General features: G+C 57.4%; 2 protein-coding genes across 2 annotated transcripts in view; one reads left to right on the forward strand and one right to left on the reverse strand.

Moving 5' to 3' along the window:
• Nucleotides 1-18,701, reverse strand: part of LOC120920625 (acrosin-like) — a 28,558-nt gene that overhangs the window by 4,964 nt on the left and 4,893 nt on the right. The window contains exons 2-3 of the mRNA XM_040332810.1: nt 14,851-15,030; nt 33-261 (exon numbers count right to left, since the gene is read on the reverse strand). Coding sequence (XP_040188744.1) covers nt 33-261; nt 14,851-14,980 — 359 coding nt within the window. The 5' untranslated portion in view covers nt 14,981-15,030. The remainder of the gene's footprint in view (nt 1-32; nt 262-14,850; nt 15,031-18,701) is intronic.
• LOC120920144 (CREB-regulated transcription coactivator 2-like) overlaps nt 15,661-18,701 on the forward strand; it is a 35,548-nt gene continuing 32,507 nt past the window's right edge. Inside the window, exons 1-3 of the mRNA XM_040332059.1 lie at nt 15,661-15,728; nt 16,093-16,213; nt 17,520-17,624. Coding sequence (XP_040187993.1) covers nt 15,661-15,728; nt 16,093-16,213; nt 17,520-17,624 — 294 coding nt within the window. The remainder of the gene's footprint in view (nt 15,729-16,092; nt 16,214-17,519; nt 17,625-18,701) is intronic.

Consider the following 18,701-nt stretch of genomic DNA (forward strand, 5'->3'; position numbering starts at 1 on the left):
CTTTTCCTGAAGAAAGAGAACGTCTTACTCACTCGCCGGCTCCCTTGAAGCAGTGGGCGGCGGTCATGATCCACCATTGGTTGATGATGTAGCCGCCGCACGAGTGACCGAACCCCTGTCCACTGTAATCCGTGGGCATCTGGAGGCTTACAATCCAAGGCCAACTGCCGGGCATAGCGTCATGGCCGCCGACGATGCGGGAGCCGCCCATGCCGAAGGCGTCTTCCAGAACGGGGCGCTGCCCACAGGCCGGTACGTGAACTGCAGGGTGGAAGGTTAGAAGGTCAATACAACCAGATCTACGGATGGGGGGGGGGGGGGGCGGATACATTGTATTACCTACAAGAGACCCCCAGGATCAACCACCCACCCCCCACCCTGAACCCATCACTCCCCAGGGCCGCCATTTTTTTTTTTTTTTTTGTTTTGCATAACACCTGTAAAGGGCCCGATGGTCCCCAGGGGCCCGACTGACCCCCCCTCACCCTTTTTTTTTTGTTTTACATTGTTTTTTTTTTTTGCATAACACCTGTAAAGGGCCAAATGGTCCCCAGGGGCCCGACTGACCCCCTCCCGTTTTTATATATTTTTTTATAAATTGCATTACACCTGTAAAGGGCCCGACTGACCCCCCTCCCGTTTTTATATATATATATATTTTTTAATTGCATTACACCTGTAAAGGGCCCGATGGTCTCCAGGGGCCCGGATGGCCCCCCTCCCATTTTTAAAAATTTTTTTTTTTTTTTAATTGCATTACACCTGTAAAGGGCCCGATGGTCCCCAGGGGCCCGACTGACCCCCCCTCCCGTTTTTTTTAATTTTGTTTTTTAAAAAAAAATTGCATAACACCTGTAAAGGGCCCGATGGTCCCCAGGGGCCTGGCTGGCCCCCCTCTAACACCTGTAAAGGGCCCGATGGTCTCCAGGGGCCCGACTGACCCCCCCATCCCCCTTTTTTTTTGTTTTACATTTTTTTTTGTTTTGCATAACACCTGTAAAGGGCCAGATGGTCCCCAGGGGCCCGACTGACCCCCCTCCCGTTTTTATATATTTTTTTATAAATTGCATTACACCTGTAAAGGGCCAGATGGTCCCCAGGGGCCCGGATGACCCCCCTCCCGTTTTTATATATTTTTTTATAAATTGCATTACACCTGTAAAGGGCCAGATGGTCCCCAGGGGCCCGACTGGCCCCCCTCCCCCCCTTTTTTTTTGTTTTACATTTTTTTTTTTGCATAACACCTGTAAAGGGCCAGATGGTCCCCAGGGGCCCGACTGACCCCCCTCCCGTTTTTATATATATATATATATATATATATATATATATATATATTTTTTAATTGCATTACACCTGTAAAGGGCCCGATGGTCTCCAGGGGCCCGACTGACCCCCCTCCCATTTTTTTAATTTTTTATTTTTTTTTTAAATTGCATTACACCTGTAAAGGGCCCGATGGTCTCCAGGGCCCCTTACAGGCCCGGCTGGCCCCCCCTCCCGGTTTTTTATTTTTTTGCATTACACCTGTAAGGGGCCCGATGGCCCTCAGGGCCACTTACAGGTCCCCAGGCGCCCCCCCCCCCCCCCACGTATTATCTTGCGTCAGGAGAGAAGAGATTGCACTTGTTTTTTGGTCAGCACCCCCCCCATGGTTCTCTGCTCCAGGGGGGCCCTGCCTAAAGCTGTGTAAGGGGCCCCAAAATTTGTGATGGCTGCCCTGCCCCCCCCCCCCCCAAGATCACCCGGAACCCACCACCAGCCCACAAAAATGGCTTAAAATTGGCCAAGTCACCTCTAACCAAAACCTTGTATGTCTACAACAATATGGCCGACCTGACCGGCTACAACAACATGGCGCCGAGTGCTGCCATATTGGGAGAGATGCTGGTGGCTTCCATCTTACTGGAGATCGATGACCACCAACGACATGGATAGGAACACCCAACACCCTATAATAAAACCAAGACTCCCCAATATTAGAAGCTGATCCCAGGTCCAAAGCCTGAAGAGAGCCGAGAAAAGGGACCCCAAGGGGGTGACTCTCCTTATAGAGGACAAACCCTTTAGGGTCTCTCCCCAATAAGGACACCTGTTCTGGTGACAGGAAGTGAGGGGAAATCTCACCAATGAAGACATCTGTCCAAGACAGGAGGAGATATTTCCTCTCATTTCCTGTTGTGCCTCTGAGACAGGAAGTGATGGGAAATCTCCCAATGGGGACACCTGTTCCAGTGATATCTGTTAAAAAGGAAGGGGACATTTCCTTCCACTTCCTGTTGTGTCTTTGGTACAGGAAATGATGGGAAACCTCGTCCATGGGGACACCTGTTCTGGTGATAACTGTCTAAGAAGGGAAGAGATATTTTACTCTCACTTCCTGTTGTGTCTATGGGACAGGAAGTAATGGGAAATCTCACCTATGGGGACACCTCTTCTGGTGACAACTGTCTAAAGAGAGTGCAGAAGATATTTCCTCCTGCTTCCTGTTAAGTCTTTGGTACAGGAAGTGATAGGAATCCTCATCAAAGGGGACACCTGTTCTGGTGACAACTGTCTAAGAGTGGAGAAGATTTTTCCTCTGACTTCCTGTTGTGCCTTTGGGATAGGAAGTGATGGGAAATCTCCCCTATGGGGACATCTGTTCTTTTGACAACTGTCTAAGAGTGGAGAAAACATTTCCTCTTTACTTCCTGTTGTGTCTCTGGAACAGGAAGTAAGGGCATATCTTCCAATGGGGACACCTGTTCCAGTGATAACTGTCAAAAGGAGAAGGCAACATTTCCTCCCACTTCCTGTTGTGTTCTTTGGTACAGGAAATGATGGGAAACCTCATCCACGGGACACCTGTTCTGGTGACAACTGTCTAAGAAGGGAAGGGATCATATCACTTCCTGTTCTGTCCCTGGGACAGGAAGTGAAGGGAAAAAAAGGATTTTTGTACTCACCGTAAAATCCATTTCTCTGAGTTCATAGACGGACACAGCATCCTTTGACCTTAGGGTTATGCTTCTTCCTACCAGGAGATTTAGGCAGAATTCTACAGCACTTAAGGTGTTAAAAACTTTCCTTCATGCCGCTCCTCCCAGGGGGCGTGGCTCCCCCAGGCATAACCCACACTCTGCTTTAGCAGCCTCAGTTCGTAACAAGCAGTACAAACAAAGGAGGGGTGGGTGCTGTGTCCGTCTATGAACTCAGAGAAATGGATTTTACGGTGAGTACAAAAATCCTTTTTTCTCTTTCGTTCATAGACGGACACAGCATCCTTTGACCTTAGGGACGTCCCCAAGCAGTGTCAAAAAAATTCGAGGGGTGGGAAAATAACACAGCAAAAACAGGTTACACCCCAAACAAAACCGGAGTTACTCAACGGAGGAACTCCAACCTTAAACTGCCGCCTGTAACACCCTGCGGCCGAAGGAGGCATCAGAAGATGCACTCACATCCACCTTATAAAACTTTGAAAAAGTGTGGAACGACGACCAGGTCGCTGCCTTACACACCTGTAACACAGAGGCTTGGTGTCGGAAGCCCAGGAGGCCCCGATCGCCCTGGTCGAATGCGCCATGACCCGAAAGGGAGGCGCCCGCCCCTTCAGGGCGTAGGCCTGAAGCACAACCTGTCGGATCCACCTGGAAATGGTGGCCGACGAGACTGCCAGGCCCTTACTGGGACCGGACACAGACACGAACAGCGAGTCCGACTTCCGGAACGGAGCTGTCGCCGACAAGTAAACTCGAAGGGCCCGAACCACATCCAGAGAATGTAAAGAGGCCTCCTTCGGGTTCTTCGGCTGAGGACATAATGATGGAACAACAATGTCCTCGTTAATGTGAAAGGCCGAAACGACCTTCGGAAGAAAAGAGGGCTGCGGGCGCAGCACCGCCTTATCCTGATGGATGACCAAGTAGGGGGCCTTGCAATACAAGGCCGCCAGTTCAGACACTCGTCTGATAGAGGTAATAGCTACCAGAAAGACCACCTTCTGCGACAAAGTCAGCAAGGGGATCTCCCGAATGTCCTCAAAGGGGGCACGCTGAAGCGCCGAGAGGACCAAGTTCAAGTCCCAAGAAGGTAGCGGAGGGCGCACCGGGGGGGCCACATGCCGGACCCCCTGCACAAACGTGCGAACCAAAGAATTCGCTGCCAAGGGACGCTGAAAATAAACAGCCTGAGCAGAAATCTGACTCTTGATCGTGCTCAAGGCAAGAGCCTGGTCCACTCCCCGCTGTAGGAACAGCAGGATCCGGGACACCACGTAAGTACGGGGGTGCCACTTCATCTCCTCACACATAGAGATGTATGCTTTCCATGTACGATGGTAAATTTTTCGAGAAGTGGACTTCCGTGCACGCAGCATGGTAGAGATTACCGGGCCCGACAGGCCCCGGTCCTTCAGTACCTGGTTTTCAACAGCCACGCCGTTAAAGCCAGTGACCGTAAAGCAGGATGGAAGATCGGGCCCTGAGACAGGAGATCTTCCCTCAGAGGCAGACGCCAGGGGGCGTCTGTCACCAGACGTACCAGGTCCGCGTACCAAGAGCGACGCGGCCAATCCGGGGCGATCAGGATCGTTGGAATACCTTCGGCTTCCACCCTGCGCAGCAGGCGGGGTAGGAGCCTTAGAGGAGGGAAGGCGTAAATCAGGTGATATTGACCCAGGGAGCCACTGACGCGTCTGCCCACGGGTCCCTTGACCTAGCCACAAACCGTGGTACCTTCCGATTGAGACGGGACGCCAGAAGGTCCACGTCTGGAGTGCCCCATTTTTGGCACAGGATCTGAAACACCTCCGGGTGGAGAGACCACTCCCCTTGATCCAGAGTCATGCGACTTAGGAAGTCGGCTTGCCAATTCAGAACTCCCGGAATGTATACCGCCGACAGGGCCGGAACGGACCTTTCGGCCCACCGAAGTATGTGAGCGACCTCCGTCGCCGCGGCCGAGCTCCTTGTGCCGCCCTGATGATTGATGTACGCCACGGCCGTGGCGTTGTCGGACTGGATCCTGACAGGACGGCCCTGTAGCTCCAGCGACCACCTGACAAGGCACAGCTTGATCGGCAGGCGGGACTCCTCCCGAGTCCAGCGCCCCTGGGCTGACTGGGTGCCCCAGACGCCCCCCCAGCCGAAGAGGCTGGCATCCGTCGTGACCACTGTCCAGCGGCACGGAAGAAAAGACTTCCCGGACCGAAGCACCAGAGACGTCAGCCACCATGCCAGGGAAGACTTGGCCAGATGGCTCAACCGAATCTGGTGATCCAGAGAAGATGGGACCCTGTCCCATCGTGACAGAATCTCCTTCTGTAGTACCCTGGTGTGGATTGGGCATACAGAACTGCCTCGAAGGAGGCCACCATCAGACCCAGAACCCGCATGCAGAAGCGAAGAGATGACCACTTCTGGGTCAACAACTGTCTCACTGCAGATTGCAGGGTCAGCAGGTTTTGCGATGGGAGGAACACTTTTGTCTCCCCCGAATCCAAAACCAGCCCCAGGGGTTCCAGCCTCTGGGACGGAACCAACACTGATTTTCTGAGATTCAGAAACCAGCCGAACTCCTGCAGAGTCCGACACGTGATGGACACGTCCTCCTCTAACTCTGAGCCTGAAGAAGCTCTCAGGAGAAGGTCGTCCAGGTATCCCACGATAGCGATCCCTCGCTGCCGTAGCAAGGCCAGGATCGGGGCGAGCACCTTGGTGAACACCCGTGGTGCCGACGCCAGCCCGAACGGGAGGGCCACGAATTGATAGTGGTCCTCCCCGATCGCAAAGCGCAGATACCTTTGGTGGCTTGTGCAAACGGGAACATGCAGGTATGCGTCCATGATGTCTAAGGACGCCATGAAGTCCCCCTGGTGGAGGGACGCCATGATAGAACGGACCGACTCCATCCTGAATCGCTGCACCTTGACAAAGGAGTTGAGGGCCTTTAGGTCCAGGATAGGGCGAACCCCTCCCTTCTTGGGGACCACGAACAGATTGGAGTAGAACCCCCGAAACCGTTCCAGCGAGGGGACCGGCACAACCACCCCCCTGTCCAGAAGATCCTGGACAGCCCCGGACAGGGCTAGCCGACGATCCGGAGGAAGCTGGAGGTTGGATGGAAAAAAATCTGTTTGGGGGACAAGAAAGGAACTCTATCTTGTACCCCGAGGCGACCACCTCGCAAACCCAACGGTCGGATAGAAGAGAATTCCACCGATCCACGAAGTCGTGAAGCCGTCCCCCCACCCGAGACCCGGGCGGGGGCAGACCTTCATGCGGAAGCAGGCTTGTCCGCAGGCTTGTTCGGTTTTTTGAACCAGGGGCGCTTACGCCCGGCAGCAAGGGCTTTTGCACCCTGCGGACCTTTTCCAGCCGCGCTGGCGCACGAAAAAAACCGTTTAGGGGGTAGTAAAAGTAGGACCTTGCTTGCGGCGAGGTTCCCTACCCTTCCCCGACTGAGGGAGCAAGGTGCTCTTACCTCCAGTGGCATCCTTAATGATGTCATCCAGGGATGCCCCCAAAAGCCGTCCGCCCTTAAAGGGCAAATCTACCAAGGCCTTTTTTGAGTACTGGTCAGCCGACCAGCACTTCAGCCATATAAGGCGGCGCAGAACCACTGCGTAGACAGAAGCCCTGGAAAGCAAAGGAATCTAATCCATATCCGCCTCGCAGAGAAACTTCTGACCCTGAATCAACTGTTCAGCCAGGTCCCTAGAGGACTCGGAAGCCCCCTGGACCTCCAGGTCCTGCAGCAGGAGCTTCGCCCTTTCAGTCAGCGTCTGAGCTACCAGGGCTCCGGCCAGAGCCGGCCTTACCACCGAACCCACCACCGAGAACAGGGAGCGGGCCACGGCCTCCACTCTCCTATTAGCGGGGTCCTTGAAAGCAGGAGCCCCCTCCACAGGCAACGTAGTAGCCTTACTCAGTCTGGACACAGGAGGGTCCACCGACGGAGGAGTGACCCACTTTTTTAAAAAAGTCCTCCTCCAGGGGGTAACGGTAGCAAAGCTTTTAGGAACCGTAAAAGCCTTTTGCGGTGTATCCCATTCCTTATACAACATATTGTCTAAATAAGGAACACAGGGGAATACCTTAGCGGTACGCGGTGGTTTGCGGAATCCAAAAGGACTGACACCGCTGGTGTCTCCGCCAAATCCTCTAAATGAAGAGCCTCACGCACCGCAGTAATAAGAGCTCCAACAAATTCCTTATCAGCAGACTCCGCAGCAGAGTCATCCTCGCTGTCCATGTGGGTTAAGCCCGCATCCTCTGACATGACAGAACCAGAAGCATCAGATTCTGCGTCAGAGATATCCCCAGAAACAGCCTCCGGGGGGGGGCGCTTTTTTACCCCCCAACCGAGCACTGGCTGCTTCAAACCTGGTGAGAAAAGACTCCAGGACAGCCGACACCGATTCAACAGATGTGGCAGGGGGAGGGGCGCTTAAGGGTTAATTCCGGCATTGTAAGAAATGAGGGGCCTGATTCAGGCTCCATATTGCTGTTGCCATTTCACCCCTACTGCCAAGGGCAGGAAAAAAGTCCCCCACAGGTCACCTCCCGGCCGCTAGAGCACAGTATGGGGCCCCCTGAGACTCACCACCCCCTGGTACAGCGCGGTCTGTGAAGGCAAGTGTGTGCTGAGGAGAAGCTGCAGCGCTGCGTCTGTCCCCTCAGATGATTCGCGGTCTTTTTTCCCCGCCGAAACGGCCACTAGAGGCCGAACTAGTGCTGAAAATGGCGCCGGCCACAAGAAAATGGCCGCCGAATAATACAAGCGCGGCTCCGGCAAAATGGCCGCCGTTGCGCAGTTTTAAAAAGACAGTGTACCCAAAAATGACAGTACACCAAAACAGCACACAGCACACACAAAAATGCCCAGAATGTCCACCACAGTCCCCTGCAGTGACACAGAACAGCCCCAGCCATACCCGAGTGAAAAAAAAAAAAATATGAGCCCCAGGGAAAAAACCCCCTGCACAGCCGTCACCCAAAGGGGAAAGGAGGGAGAGGAATAAGGGAGAGAGGAAAGCAGGGGAAAACCCTCAGTCGACCTCCCAAGGGAAAACATTCCAGCCAGACCACTTACCTGAGTAAGGGGCCACTACTTACCTGTCCTGCGACTACCTGGCTGGAGGTATCCCAGACAGAACCAACGTCCGCGAACGGCATGGCTGTCAGCCAGACACACTGTGACAAGGCCATAGAGACCGGTCATATGTGTGCCCTAGAACCGAAGTTCCCCGGCCGCCCCTGGAGCAATGGGGCCTGTCGTGGACGTCCCAAAGCGGAGCTGAGGGCCGGCACACGCTCGAAGGCCGAACCTGGGGGGACTACAAGGGTCGAGGACCCAGCCTGTCACCCAGTCGGCTGTTGATAGAAGAATCGCAGGATTCAAAAATAAAAATAAAATAAAAAAGCGAGGAAAAAACTCGCAAAATGCAAAAAAATTTGCAAGAAAAAACTCCAGAGTCCAGGACTCCAGAGAGAGCCTGACTCTCCTGACGGTTAGGCAGAAACAAACTGAGGCTGCTAAAGCAGAGTGGGGGTTATGCCTGGGGGAGCCACGCCCCCTGGGAGGAGCGGCATGAAGGAAAGTTTTTAACACCTTAAGTGCTGTAGAATTCTGCCTAAATCTCCTGGTAGGAAGAAGCATAACCCTAAGGTCAAAGGATGCTGTGTCCGTCTATGAACGAAAGAGAAAAAGGATTTTTGTACTCACCGTAAAATCCATTTCTCTGAGTTCATAGACGGACACAGCATCCTTTGACCTTAGGGTTATGCTTCTTCCTACCAGGAGATTTAGGCAGAATTCTACAGCACTTAAGGTGTTAAAAACTTTCCTTCATGCCGCTCCTCCCAGGGGGCGTGGCTCCCCCAGGCATAACCCACACTCTGCTTTAGCAGCCTCAGTTCGTAACAAGCAGTACAAACAAAGGAGGGGTGGGTGCTGTGTCCGTCTATGAACTCAGAGAAATGGATTTTACGGTGAGTACAAAAATCCTTTTTTCTCTTTCGTTCATAGACGGACACAGCATCCTTTGACCTTAGGGACGTCCCCAAGCAGTGTCAAAAAAATTCGAGGGGTGGGAAAATAACACAGCAAAAACAGGTTACACCCCAAACAAAACCGGAGTTACTCAACGGAGGAACTCCAACCTTAAACTGCCGCCTGTAACACCCTGCGGCCGAAGGAGGCATCAGAAGATGCACTCACATCCACCTTATAAAACTTTGAAAAAGTGTGGAACGACGACCAGGTCGCTGCCTTACACACCTGTAACACAGAGGCTTGGTGTCGGAAGCCCAGGAGGCCCCGATCGCCCTGGTCGAATGCGCCATGACCCGAAAGGGAGGCGCCCGCCCCTTCAGGGCGTAGGCCTGAAGCACAACCTGTCGGATCCACCTGGAAATGGTGGCCGACGAGACTGCCAGGCCCTTACTGGGACCGGACACAGACACGAACAGCGAGTCCGACTTCCGGAACGGAGCTGTCGCCGACAAGTAAACTCGAAGGGCCCGAACCACATCCAGAGAATGTAAAGAGGCCTCCTTCGGGTTCTTCGGCTGAGGACATAATGATGGAACAACAATGTCCTCGTTAATGTGAAAGGCCGAAACGACCTTCGGAAGAAAAGAGGGCTGCGGGCGCAGCACCGCCTTATCCTGATGGATGACCAAGTAGGGGGCCTTGCAATACAAGGCCGCCAGTTCAGACACTCGTCTGATAGAGGTAATAGCTACCAGAAAGACCACCTTCTGCGACAAAGTCAGCAAGGGGATCTCCCGAATGTCCTCAAAGGGGGCACGCTGAAGCGCCGAGAGGACCAAGTTCAAGTCCCAAGAAGGTAGCGGAGGGCGCACCGGGGGGGCCACATGCCGGACCCCCTGCACAAACGTGCGAACCAAAGAATTCGCTGCCAAGGGACGCTGAAAATAAACAGCCTGAGCAGAAATCTGACTCTTGATCGTGCTCAAGGCAAGAGCCTGGTCCACTCCCCGCTGTAGGAACAGCAGGATCCGGGACACCACGTAAGTACGGGGGTGCCACTTCATCTCCTCACACATAGAGATGTATGCTTTCCATGTACGATGGTAAATTTTTCGAGAAGTGGACTTCCGTGCACGCAGCATGGTAGAGATTACCGGGCCCGACAGGCCCCGGTCCTTCAGTACCTGGTTTTCAACAGCCACGTCGTTAAAGCCAGTGACCGTAAAGCAGGATGGAAGATCGGGCCCTGAGACAGGAGATCTTCCCTCAGAGGCAGACGCCAGGGGGCGTCTGTCACCAGACGTACCAGGTCCGCGTACCAAGAGCGACGCGGCCAATCCGGGGCGATCAGGATCGTTGGAATACCTTCGGCTTCCACCCTGCGCAGCAGGCGGGGTAGGAGCCTTAGAGGAGGGAAGGCGTAAATCAGGTGATATTGACCCAGGGAGCCACTAACGCGTCTGACGTGTCTGCCCACGGGTCCCTTGACCTAGCCACAAACCATGGTACCTTCCGATTGAGACGGGACGCCAGAAGGTCCACGTCTGGAGTGCCCCATTTTTGGCACAGGATCTGAAACACCTCCGGGTGGAGAGACCACTCCCCTTGATCCAGAGTCATGCGACTTAGGGAGTCGGCTTGCCAATTCAGAACTCCCGGAATGTATACCGCCGACAGGGCCGGAACGGACCTTTCGGCCCACCGAAGTATGTGAGCGACCTCCGTCGCCGCGGCCGAGCTCCTTGTGCCGCCCTGATGATTGATGTACGCCACGGCCGTGGCGTTGTCGGACTGGATCCTGACAGGACGGCCCTTTAGCTCCAGCGACCACCTGACAAGGCACAGCTTGATTGCTCGGAGCTCCAGGATATTGATCGGCAGGCGGGACTCCACCCGAGTCCAGCGCCCCTGGGCTGACTGGGTGCCCCAGACGCCCCCCCAGCCGAAGAGGCTGGCATCCGTCGTGACCACTGTCCAGCGGCACGGAAGAAAAGACTTCCCGGACCGAAGCACCGGAGACGTCAGCCACCATGCCAGGGAAGACTTGGCCAGATGGCTCAACCGAATCTGGTGATCCAGAGAAGATGGGACCCTGTCCCATCGTGACAGAATCTCCTTCTGTAGTACCCTGGTGTGGATTGGGCATACAGAACTGCCTCGAAGGAGGCCACCATCAGACCCAGAACCCGCATGCAGAAGCGAAGAGATGACCACTTCTGGGTCAACAACTGTCTCACTGCAGATTGCAGGGTCAGCAGGTTTTGCGATGGGAGGAACACTTTTGTCTCCCCCGAATCCAAAACCAGCCCCAGGGGTTCCAGCCTCTGGGACGGAACCAACACTGATTTTCTGAGATTCAGAAACCAGCCGAACTCCTGCAGAGTCCGACACGTGATGGACACGTCCTCCTCTAACTCTGAGCCTGAAGAAGCTCTCAGGAGAAGGTCGTCCAGGTATCCCACGATAGCGATCCCTCGCTGCCGTAGCAAGGCCAGGATCGGGGCGAGCACCTTGGTGAACACCCGTGGTGCCGACGCCAGCCCGAACGGGAGGGCCACGAATTGATAGTGGTCCTCCCCGATCGCAAAGCGCAGATACCTTTGGTGGCTTGTGCAAACGGGAACATGCAGGTATGCGTCCATGATGCCTCAGGACGCCATGAAGTCCCCCTGGTGGAGGGACGCCATGATAGAACGGACCGACTCCATCCTGAATCGCTGCACCTTGACAAAGGAGTTGAGGGCCTTTAGGTCCAGGATAGGGCGAACCCCTCCCTTCTTGGGGACCACGAACAGATTGGAGTAGAACCCCCGAAACCGTTCCAGCGAGGGGACCGGCACAACCACCCCCCTGTCCAGAAGATCCTGGACAGCCCCGGACAGGGCTAGCCGACGATCCGGAGGAAGCTGGAGGTTGGATGGAAAAAAATCTGTTTGGGGGACAAGAAAGGAACTCTATCTTGTACCCCGAGGCGACCACCTCGCAAACCCAACGGTCGGATAGAAGAGAATTCCACCGATCCACGAAGTCGTGAAGCCGTCCCCCCACCCGAGACCCGGGCGGGGGCAGACCTTCATGCGGAAGCAGGCTTGTTCGGTTTTTTGAACCAGGGGCGCTTACGCCCGGCAGCAAGGGCTTTTGCACCTTGCGGACCTTTTCCAGCCGCGCTGGCGCACGAAAAAAACCGTTTAGGGGGGTAGTAAAAGTAGGACCTTGCTTGCGGCGAGGTTCCCTACCCTTCCCCGACTGAGGGAGCAAGGTGCTCTTACCTCCAGTGGCATCCTTAATGATGTCATCCAGGGATGCCCCCAAAAGCCGTCCGCCCTTAAAGGGCAAATCTACCAAGGCCTTTTTTGAGTACTGGTCAGCCGACCAGCACTTCAGCCATATAAGGCGGCGCAGAACCACTGCGTAGACAGAAGCCCTGGAAAGCAAAGGAATCTAATCCATATCCGCCTCGCAGAGAAACTTCTGACCCTGAATCAACTGTTCAGCCAGGTCCCTAGAGGACTCGGAAGCCCCCTGGACCTCCAGGTCCTGCAGCAGGAGCTTCGCCCTTTCAGTCAGCGTCTGAGCTACCAGGGCTCCGGCCAGAGCCGGCCTTACCACCGAACCCACCACCGAGAACAGGGAGCGGGCCACGGCCTCCACTCTCCTATTAGCGGGGTCCTTGAAAGCAGGAGCCCCCTCCACAGGCAACGTAGTAGCCTTACTCAGTCTGGACACAGGAGGGTCCACCGACGGAGGAGTGACCCACTTTTTTAAAAAAGTCCTCCTCCAGGGGGTAACGGTAGCAAAGCTTTTAGGAACCGTAAAAGCCTTTTGCGGTGTATCCCATTCCTTATACAACAAATTGTCCAAATAAGGAACACAGGGGAATACCTTAGCGGTACGCGGTGGTTTGCGGAATCCAAAAGGACTGACACCGCTGGTGTCTCCGCCAAATCCTCTAAATGAAGAGCCTCACGCACCGCAGTAATAAGAGCTCCAACAAATTCCTTATCAGCAGACTCCGCAGCAGAGTCATCCTCGCTGTCCATGTGGGTTAAGCCCGCATCCTCTGACATGACAGAACCAGAAGCATCAGATTCTGCGTCAGAGATATCCCCAGAAACAGCCTCCGGGGGGGGGGGCGCTTTTTTACCCCCCAACCGAGCACTGGCTGCTTCAAACCTGGTGAGAAAAGACTCCAGGACAGCCGACACCGATTGAACAGATGTGGCAGGGGGAGGGGCGCTTAAGGGTTAATTCCGGCATTGTAAGAAATGAGGGGCCTGATTCAGGCTCCATATTGCAGCTGCCGTGTCACCCCCACTGCCAATGGCAGGAAAAAAGTCCCCCACAGGTCACCTCCCGGCCGCTAGAGCACAGTCTGGGGCCCCCTGAGACTCACCACCCCCCTGGTACAGCGCGGTCTGTGAAGGACAAGTGTGTGCTGAGGAGAAGCTGCAGCGCTGCGTCTGTCCCCTCAGATGATTCGCGGTCTTTTTTCCCCGCCGAAACGGCCACTAGAGGCCGAACTAGTGCTGAAAATGGCGCCGGCCACAAGAAAATGGCCGCCGAATAATACAAGCGCGGCTCCGGCAAAATGGCCGCCGTTGCGCAGTTTTAAAAAGACAGTGTACCCAAAAATGACAGTACACCAAAACAGCACACAGCACACACAAAAATGCCCAGAATGTCCACCACAGTCCCCTGCAGTGACACAGAACAGCCCCAGCCATACCCGAGTGAAAAAAAAAAAAAAAAAAAAAAAATATGAGCCCCAGGGAAAAAACCCCCTGCACAGCCGTCACCCAAAGGGGAAAGGAGGGAGAGGAATAAGGGAGAGAGGAAAGCAGGGGAAAACCCTCAGTCGACCTCCCAAGGGAAAACATTCCAGCCAGACCACTTACCTGAGTAAGGGGCCACTACTTACCTGTCCTGCGACTACCTGGCTGGAGGTATCCCAGACAGAACCAACGTCCGCGAACGGCATGGCTGTCAGCCAGACACACTGTGACAAGGCCATAGAGACCGGTCATATGTGTGCCCTAGAACCGAAGTTCCCCGGCCGCCCCTGGAGCAATGGGGCCTGTCGTGGACGTCCCAAAGCGGAGCTGAGGGCCGGCACACGCTCGAAGGCCGAACCTGGGGGGACTACAAGGGTCGAGGACCCAGCCTGTCACCCAGTCGGCTGTTGATAGAAGAATCGCAGGATTCAAAAATAAAAATAAAATAAAAAAGCGAGGAAAAAACTCGCAAAAATGCAAAAAAATTTGCAAGAAAAAACTCCAGAGTCCAGGACTCCAGAGAGAGCCTGACTCTCCTGACGGTTAGGCAGAAACAAACTGAGGCTGCTAAAGCAGAGTGTGGGTTATGCCTGGGGGAGCCACGCCCCCTGGGAGGAGCGGCATGAAGGAAAGTTTTTAACACCTTAAGTGCTGTAGAATTCTGCCTAAATCTCCTGGTAGGAAGAAGCATAGAAGCATAACCCTAAGGTCAAAGGATGCTGTGTCCGTCTATGAACGAAAGAGAAATCTCCCCAGTGGGACACGAGCAGCAGCAAAAAAAAGAAGACCTGACGGGGATCTAATTAGTGATGAGCCGATCCCACCGAGGCCGTCCTATGGACCAATCAGCTGCGATTGGCGAATTCCCCGCCCCATTGCAGCTTTTATTAAAGGGGCGGGGATATTGGCTGATGTCATCATGTAAATATTAGGACGATGATGTCACCAGCATCCCCGCCCCTTTGTTCTGTGCGGCTCCAGGCTGATTGGGCTACGGTCATGTGACACCCTCCATCACTAGTCCCCTCCCCTCCAGAACCGCCTTCATATAGATGTGATGAGATCTGATTGGCTGGGAAGGGAAGGTGGGGGCGGAGCTCACCTTCAGGTCTTGGGGCCACTGCGGGTTGTGGGGGCCATGCGGGTTTTGGAGGCCATGCGGGTTGTGGGGCGACGTCTTTGTAGAGGACGGAGAAGAAGAGGACAGCGATGAGAAACGTCTTCATCTTCATGGCGGGAGAATCGTCCAATCAGGTCGGAGGATGGTGATGACCTCAGAAGTCTGCGGGGGAAGGGGGGACAGAACATTCCGGAGATGTCACAGTATTACAAAGCTCCGCCCACAATATCAAAATAAATCGTCTGGAGTTCCACTTTAATGGGGGGGGGGCCCCTCAGCTATCACCTCATTGAGGGCCCCGGGGTCACCAAAGGGCCCGACTCCCATCCCTCCCCCGGGTTACATTAAGGAAAAAGCCTCAAATTATCAAAGCCAGAGAATGAGCATGACAGCCAGGCAGAGAGCATTTCCCACTGTGAGACATGACTGCCAGGCAGAGAGCATTTCCCATTGTGAGACATGACAGCCAGGCAGAGAGTATTTCCCATTGTGAGACATGACAGCCAGGCAGAGAGCATTTCCCATTGTGAGACATGACAGCCAGGCAGAGAGCATTTCCCATTGTGAGACATGACAGCCAGGCAGAGAGCATTTCCCATTGTGAGACATGACAGCCAGGCAGAGAGCATTTCCCATTGTGAGCCATGACAGCCAGGCAGAGAGCATTTCCCATTGTGAGACATGACAGCCAGGCAGAGAGCATTTCCCATTGTGAGACATGACAGCCAGGCAGAGAGCATTTCCCATTGTGAGACATGACTGCCAGGCAGAGAGCATTTCCCATTGTGAGACATGACAGCCAGGCAGAGAGCATTTCCCATTGTGAGACATGACAGCCAGGCAGAGAGCATTCCCCCATTGTGAGGTTGTGAAACTAACCCCCCTACTTACCCCTCCCCCTAAACTGACCGATCTACGTACTCCTCCCCCTAAACTGACCGCTCTACTTGCTCCTCCCATAAACTGACCCCCCTACTTGTCCCTCCCCCTAAACTGACCCCCCTACTTGCCCCTCTCCCCAAGCTGACCCCCCCTACTTACCTCTACCCCTAAACTGACCCCCACCTACCCCTCCCCCCTAAACTGACCCCCCTCCTTACCTCTCACCCACCTCCCCCCATTACTTACCACTCCCCAACCTGACCCATTTGTCCCCTGACACCCCCCACCTGTCTTCTGACCCCTCCCCCCCATCGCCGGTGATCTGGTCGGGGGGTGACTCAGTGATCTGTTGGTGTTGCAGGTCCAGGTGCAGAAGCTGCGGATGGCGCACATGAGGGGGTCCTGCTATGGCGGTTCTCTGCCCAACGTCAACCAGATCGCCAGCAACTCCCCCGAATTCCAGGTGAGTGCCCGTCTGCCCCTCCCCCCTCTCCTCCCCCGCTCACCCCTCTCCTCCCCCGCTCACCCCTCTCCTCCTCCCCCGCCCCCCCCCCCCCCCCCCCCCCCCCCCCCCCCCCCCCCCCCCCCCCCCCCCCTCCCCCCCCCCCCCCCCCCCCCCCCCCCCCCCCCCCCCCCCCTCCCCCCCCCCCCCCCCCCCCCCCCCCCCCCTCCCCCCCCCCCCCCCCCCCCCCCCCCCCTCCCCCCCCCCCCCCCCCCCCCCCCCCCCCCCCCCCCCCCCCCCCCCCCTCCCCCCCCCCCCCCCCCCCCCCCCCCCCCCCCCCCCCCTCCCCCCCCCCCCCCCCCCCCCCCCCCCCCCCCCCCCCCCCCCCCCCCCCCCCCCCCCCCCCCCCCCCCCCCCCCCCCCCCCCCCTCCCCCCCCCCCCCCCCCCCCCCCCCCCCCCCCCCCCCTCCCCCCCCCCCCCCCCCCCCCTCCCCCCCCCCCCCCCCCCCCCCCCCCCCCCCCCCCCCTCCCCCCCCCCCCCTCCCCCCCCCCCCCCCCCCCCCCCCCCCCCCCCCCCCCCCCCCCCCCCCCCCCCCCCCCCCCCCCCCCCCCCCCCCCTCCCCCCCCCCCCCCCCCCCCCCCCCCCCCCCCCCCCCCCCCCCCCCCCCCTCCCCCCCCCCCCCCCCCCCCCCCCCCCCCCCCCCCCCCCTCCCCCCCCCCCCCCCCCCCCCCCCCCCCCCCCCCCCCCCCTCCCCCCCCCCCCCCCCCCCCCCCCCCCCCCCCCTCCCCCCCCCCCCTCCCCCCCCCCCCCCCCCCCCCCCCCCCCCCCCCCCCCCCCCCCCCCCCCCCCCCCCCCCCCCTCCCCCCCCCCCCCCCCCCCCCCCCCCCCCCCCCCCCTCCCCCCCCCCCCCCCCCCCCCCCCCCCCCCCCCCCCCCTCCCCCCCCCCCCCCCCCCCCCCTCCCCCCCCCCCCCCCCCCCCCCCCCCCCCCCCCCCCCCCCCCCCCCCCCCCCCCCCCACTTACCCATCTCTCCTCCCACAGTCTCCGCTGGACCCCTCTCCTCCTCCCCCACTCACCCCTCTCCTCCTCCTCCTCCCCCACTCACCCCTCTCCTCCTCCTCCTCCCCCTCACCCCTCTCCTCCTCCCCCTCCCCCCCCTCTCCTCCTCCCCCACTTACCCATCTCTCCTCCCACAGTCTCCGCTGGACCCCTCTCCTCCTCCCCCACTCACCCCTCTCCTCCTCCTCCTCCCCCGCTCACCCCTCTCCTCCTCCCCCGCTCACCTCTCTCCTCCTCCTCCCCCACTCACCCATCTCTCCTCCCACAGTCTCCGCTGGACCCCTCCCGCAGTACCCGGCACCACGGCCTGGTGGAACGAGTCCACAGAGATCCCCGCCGGATGATGTCACCACTACGCCGGTATATGCGGCAAATATCCTTTATAAGGACCGAGAGAGAGAGGGGACCAGGTACCATAGAGACTGAGAGAGAGAGAGGGGACCGGGCACCATAGAGACTGAGAGAGAGAGAGAGGGGACCGGGCACCATAGAGACTGAGAGAGAGAGGGGACCGGGCACCATAGAGACTGAGAGAGAGAGGGGACCGGCACCATAGAGACTGAGAGAAAGGGGACCGGGCACCATAGAGACTGAGAGAGAGAGGGGACCGGGCACCATAGAGACAGAGAGAGAGGGGACCGGGCACCATAGAGACCGAGAGAGAGAGAGGGGGGACCGGGCACCATAGAGACCGAGAGAGAGAGAGGGGGGACCGGGCACCATAGACTGAGAGAGGGGACCGGGCACCATAGAGAGAGAGAGGGGACAGGTACCATAGAGACTGAGAGAGAGAGGGGACCGGGCACCATAGAGACAGAGAGAGAGAGAGAGAGGGGACCGGGCACCATAGAGACTGAGAGAGGGGACCGGGCACCATAGAGACTGAGAGGGGACCGGGCACCATAGAGACTGAGAGGGGACTGGGCACCATAGAGACTGAGAGAGAGAGAGAGGGGACCGGGCACCATAGAGAGAGAGAGAGGGGGGACCGGGCACCATAGAGAGAGAGGGGACCGGGCACCATAGAGACTGAGAGAGAGAGAGGGGACCGGGCACCATGGAGACAGAGAAAGAGAGGGGACCGGGCACCATAGAGACTGAGAGAGAGAGGGCACCATGGAGACCGAGAGAGAGAGGGGACCGGGCACCATAGAGACTGAGAGAGAGAGGGGACCGGGCACCATAGAGACAGAGAGAGAGAGGGGACCGGCACCATAGAGACTGAGAGGGGACCGGGCACCATAGAGACTGAGAGGGGACCGGGCACCATAGAGACTGAGAGAGAGAGAGAGGGGACCGGGCACCATAGAGAGAGAGAGAGGGGACCGGGCACCATAGAGAGAGAGAGAGAGAGAGAGGGGACCGGGCACCATAGAGACTGAGAGAGAGAGAGGGGACCGGGCACCATGGAGACAGAGAGAGAGAGGGGACCGGGCACCATAGAGACTGA

This window comes from Rana temporaria, chromosome 13 (assembly GCF_905171775.1).
Source record: "Rana temporaria chromosome 13, aRanTem1.1, whole genome shotgun sequence".
NCBI classification, from domain to species: domain Eukaryota; kingdom Metazoa; phylum Chordata; class Amphibia; order Anura; family Ranidae; genus Rana; species Rana temporaria.